At 44.9% G+C, this 4,993-nt stretch overlaps 1 protein-coding gene and 1 pseudogene across 2 annotated transcripts in view; both read right to left on the reverse strand.

Moving 5' to 3' along the window:
- The window catches only part of LOC108250901 (UDP-glucuronosyltransferase 2B17), a 9,909-nt gene extending 7,591 nt beyond the window's left edge, over positions 1 to 2,318 (reverse strand). Inside the window, exons 1-2 of one of the 2 annotated variants that reach the window (XM_037976385.1) lie at positions 2,239 to 2,318; positions 17 to 1,024 (exon numbers count right to left, since the gene is read on the reverse strand). In XM_037976385.1, the coding sequence (XP_037832313.1) occupies positions 17 to 1,021 (1,005 nt within the window). In that variant the 5' untranslated portion in view covers positions 1,022 to 1,024; positions 2,239 to 2,318. Of the gene's footprint in view, positions 1 to 5; positions 1,025 to 2,238 lie in introns of both variants that reach the window. The other variant, XM_017440996.2, reaches the window with a different exon arrangement.
- A 313-nt stretch (positions 2,319 to 2,631) lies between these two features.
- Positions 2,632 to 4,993, reverse strand: part of LOC108250903 — a 5,009-nt pseudogene continuing 2,647 nt past the window's right edge.

Raw genomic sequence — 4,993 nt, forward strand, 5'->3', positions numbered from 1 at the left:
CAAACCTCCAAATCACCTTCTGAGGGAGCTGAGCAAAAGCAGCAGCGATAGTCTCGGTGATCTCTGATGGCAGAGACGACACCAGTGTCCCCAGTGACATGATGATCACCCCGTGTTCCCCAGAACTCTGCATGAAAGCCTCCAACTCAGCAGGCAGGGGTTTGGCCTCTTTGCACTGGAATCCCCCAATGTAGGCCACATTGGGCATGGTGGGCCGAGGGAACTCAAAGACAAAATCTGCTTGGATCAGCCAGATATCAGCCGAAAGCTGCAAAGACAGCAAGTCAGTCCCAGGAGGGAAGTGACGCTGGAACACCTCTGAGTAGGCAGGATTAATGACAAAGTACTGCTCGTAAAGACTGTAGAGGTAGTGCAACATATTCTTTGTCCTCTCTAGGAAATCCATCTGATCGTGAAGTTCACTTCCTGGTACTGGGACATAGGAGACAGGAGATGGAGCTATATTCATATGACCCTCTCCAGTATTAATCCAACGCACGTTAAAAACCATCGGCAGCTTGAGGTAACTACCCAGAATGGCTCCGGCAGACACAGCAGGGTCCGTCAACATTAAGTCAAACTTAGACTCCTGTAACTTCCTCATCAACACGGAGTCGTCCAACATTGTTGAAGCTACTCTGGCCATTCTGGTGTTGGCTCTTGCAAACAAAGTTGTCATGAACAGTTGTTGGCAGAAGGTGTGTAAACCTACAGGGTAGCTGTGGCAATCCATGACATCTTGTGCAAACTTATGGAAAATCCTTATGTCCCTTTTTTCACTTTTCACTGGAACTTCAATAAACGTATAAATGGAGGAGTTACTGGAGATGAACCAGCTGTTGTCCGGGTTCAGAACAGTGATTTGATGGCCCCTGGAGTGAAGCTCTTCAAGGATAACCTTCATGTTGATCCAATGGCTGCCATCAGAAGGCATGACCAGAATCCTGCTGCCTCCAGAGTAAGAGGGCTGGATCATCAAAAAGCACACGGCTGTCAGGATCACAGTGATTGTTCTGGTCATTTTCTGAAAAAAAAAAAACCCAGAGAGACAAATGATCAGCCATTGTCGTCATCTACAAATTCTCTTTTGGGAGTTTCTTTTAAAAGAAACGCTCACCTTTAAGACAAGTCTTACAATTTCAACCAATGTTTCAACTTTTGGGGCCATTTTGGATGTTGAAGTAGGCATTTGTTTTTGTAAATATACAATAAACTTTGGTACAGTGTTCACATTTTATTATCATTGTCCTCAAAACACCAACCAGAATGAGAAACTGTCCACGAAAGATGAACTGCAGACAGTTTTGAAACAAAACAAGTATGGTTTTAAACTTGTTTATGGTAATAATTGTAAGGTTTTAGGCCTATTTAGTCCAATTTGTTGTTCAGTTTGCAGAATTATGTGACTGTTAATCAAAGACAAACTGGGGCAGCTGTGGATCAGTGGTCAGAGCAGTCGTCCTCCAATGAGATACTTAAAGGTTTAAGACACTGAACCCCTAATTGCCATTGGTGTAAGGATGTGATCTAAAGCCCTGATTAGACTCTATAGAATGATTTATTCATGTTAGCTTTGTAGAGATGTAGCAGAGAGCTGTATGAATGGACAAATGAGGACAGATTGTGTTATAAAGCACTTTAAGTGGACTGGTTGGCAATAAAGGTGCTGTATAAGTACAGTCCATTTACCACGAGTGGGTTGAAAAGGGGTAGGGATGAAGGATGAGGACCCTGATTTGGTAAAGTGGGGTTGAACTGATGGATGAGGACATGAGTGGGAGCAGATAAGATGGGATAAACAAGAGCATCAACAAACTGTGCTGAAAGGGTATCAGGTGATTGGAGGTGAGGTCAAGGTGTTGCCCGGCTCCTGAACCTCAGTTAACACATTAACTTCCTTTTAATCTTTCGAGAGTTATAAAACGGTCCTGTTTCCCCAGAGATTTCACTTTACAAGTTTACATCTAAAAATGTGTTTAATCAGAATTGAGTAAGGCTTTCAGTCTTCAGACTATAACTCTCTTTTCTTTCATAAATCAGTTGTAAATGGAAAAAATAAAATCCACAAATAAAGAGGAGACACGTCTTAAATATCCTGCCATCCACAAAATGTTGTACAAGTTTACAAATCTTTCCATATTTCTGATGGTATATCAACACAACTCAGAAGATAAATTGTTGTGGGAAGTGTCAATAAGCTTGTTGTGTGATTTGTTAGAATAAAAATGAGTCAAATACCTTCCCTGGGTTCTGTTGAACCTGATTCCAGGCGTTTGTCCTGAGCTGCTGGTCCTCAGAGAGTCAGGATGCTGTTTGAGGTTTTTTACTGACATCTTCACTTTTATTCCAAAATGCCCCGAGATCCTAAAGCAAAGTCCAGTCCGAGGTCCTAAATATTTATGGCTTGTGTTTGGAGCCAAAGGGTTAAGGTAATAAAGTTAACATTTTTGTACACATTAATGACAGAATTTGTCCTTCACCTCTTCTCAATTTAAAGTTTTCCAAATGGGCTTTATGTCGTCTTCTGTCCTGGAGTTTATTTGTTACCAAACCAACTCTTAGGGTAACTGTATGATAATTAAATAAAAAAAGAAGATTTGATAAAGTTTCCATGTTGGTTTACGGCTTTTATTTAGTGAAAACGAGAAAGAATATAAGGTAGAAACTTTACATGTTAATGGTTGTTAAGGAACACAAAGATACATCAACATTGATAAACAATTATCAAGAAATGTAGCTAAAAGTTATTTTTTAACAGTTATTCTGATTTCATCTTCTTCCTGGACCTCCTGCAGCAGAGACACCTAAAGACCAGGACTGAACCCCAGATGAAGGTTCCAGTTATGGTCATCACGATGGCGGCCACATCCAGACAGAAGTAGGTATACCAAGGCAGGCTGAGACCTGCAGACTTCAGGTGGGCGGCTCCTCTGTTCCTGATGACGTACTCGATCCAGAAGATGGCCGTGTCCAAGGGAGACACTGGTTGGTCGCGGTGTAGCTGGGAGAGGTGCTGGATGTTCTTACGGTAAGATGGATTCTCTAAGAGGTCCTTCAGAGCCTCCAGGAAGATCTCTTTGGTCAACAACTTGACCCTCATCATTCGGGCTGCGCCACGCATCTTCAGTCGGACAATGTTGTCAAACTGATCAAAAAGGAGCGGCATACCCAGAACAGGAACGCCGAGACACATGGCTTCATACAGGCCATTTAACCCTCCATGGGCTACAAAGACACGGGTCTTTGGGTGTCCCAGGAGGTCATTCTGGGGCAGCCAGTTCACCAGCAGGGTGTTATTTCCCAGAGAGGAGGGCTTTTCACCTACAAACCTCCAAATCACCTTCTGAGGGAGCTGAGCAAAAGCAGCAGCGATAGTCTCGGTGATCTCTGATGGCAGAGACGACACCAGTGTCCCCAGTGACATGATGATCACCCCGTGTTCCCCAGAACTCTGCATGAAAGCCTCCAACTCAGCAGGCAGGGGTTTGGCCTCTTTGCACTGGAATCCCCCAATGTAGGCCACATTGGGCATGGTGGGCCGAGGGAACTCAAAGACAAAATCTGCTTGGATCAGCCAGATATCAGCCGAAAGCTGCAAAGACAGCAAGTCAGTCCCAGGAGGGAAGTGACGCTGGAACACCTCTGAGTAGGCAGGATTAATGACAAAGTACTGCTCGTAAAGACTGTAGAGGTAGTGCAACATATTCTTTGTCCTCTCTAGGAAATCCATCTGATCGTGAAGTTCACTTCCTGGTACTGGGACATAGGAGACAGGAGATGGAGCTATATTCATATGACCCTCTCCAGTATTAATCCAACGCACGTTAAAAACCATCGGCAGCTTGAGGTAACTACCCAGAATGGCTCCGGCAGTCAGAGCAGGGTCCGTCAACATTAAGTCAAACTTAGACTCCTGTAACTTCCTCATCAACACGGAGTCGTCCAACATTGTTGAAGCTACTCTGGCTATTCTGGTGTTGGCTTTTGCAAACAAAGTTGTCATGAACAGTTGTTGGCAGAAGGTGTGTAAACCTACAGGGTAGCTGTGGCAATCCATGACATCTTGCGCAAACTTATGGAAAATCCTCCTGTGTCCCTTTTTTCACTTTTCACTGGAACTTCAATAAACGTATAAATGGAGGAGTTACTGGAGATGAACCAGCTGTTGTCCGGGTTCAGAACAGTGATTTGATGGCCCCTGGAGTGAAGCTCTTCAAGGATAACCTTCATGTTGATCCAATGGCTGCCATCAGAAGGCATGACCAGAATCCTGCTGCCTCCAGAGTAAGAGGGCTGGATCATCAAAAAGCACACGGCTGTCAGGATCACAGTGATTGTTCTGGTCATTTTCTGAAAAAAAAAAAACAGAGAGACAAATGATCAGCCATTGTCGTCATCTACAAATTCTCTTTTGGGAGTTTCTTTTTTAAGAAACGCTGACCTTAAGGACAAGTTTTACAATTTCGACCAATGTTTCAACTTTTGGGGCCATTTTGGATGTTGAGGTATCAGGTCCTATCGGGCCTTTTTGGCCTCTGGGACTCCAGAAGCAGCTGACAGGTACTGGCAGTCCAAGTGGCATGCAGCTTGGGTGGTTGCTGAGGCAAAAACCTGGGCATGGGAGGAGTTCGGACAGGCCATGGAGAAAGACTTCCGCACGGCTTCGAGGTGATTCTGGTCCACCATACGGCGTCTCAGGAGGGTAAAGCAGTGCAGCACCAACACTGTTTATAGTGGGGGTGGTGTGCTACTGACCACAACTTGGGATGTCGTGGGTCGGTGGGCAGAATACTTCAAAGACCTCCTCAATCCCACCGGCACGTCTTCCAGTGAGGAGGTAGAGCCTGGGGACTTCGGATCGGGCTCTCCAATCTCCGGTGCTGAGGTCACTGAGGTGGTTAAAAAGCTCCTCGGTGGCAGGGCTTCGGGGGTGGATGAGATTCGTCCGGAGTTCCTTAAGGCTCTGGATGTTGTAGGGTTGTGTTGGTTAACG

Source organism: Kryptolebias marmoratus, linkage group LG7 (genome assembly GCF_001649575.2).
Source record: "Kryptolebias marmoratus isolate JLee-2015 linkage group LG7, ASM164957v2, whole genome shotgun sequence".
Taxonomy (NCBI): domain Eukaryota; kingdom Metazoa; phylum Chordata; class Actinopteri; order Cyprinodontiformes; family Rivulidae; genus Kryptolebias; species Kryptolebias marmoratus.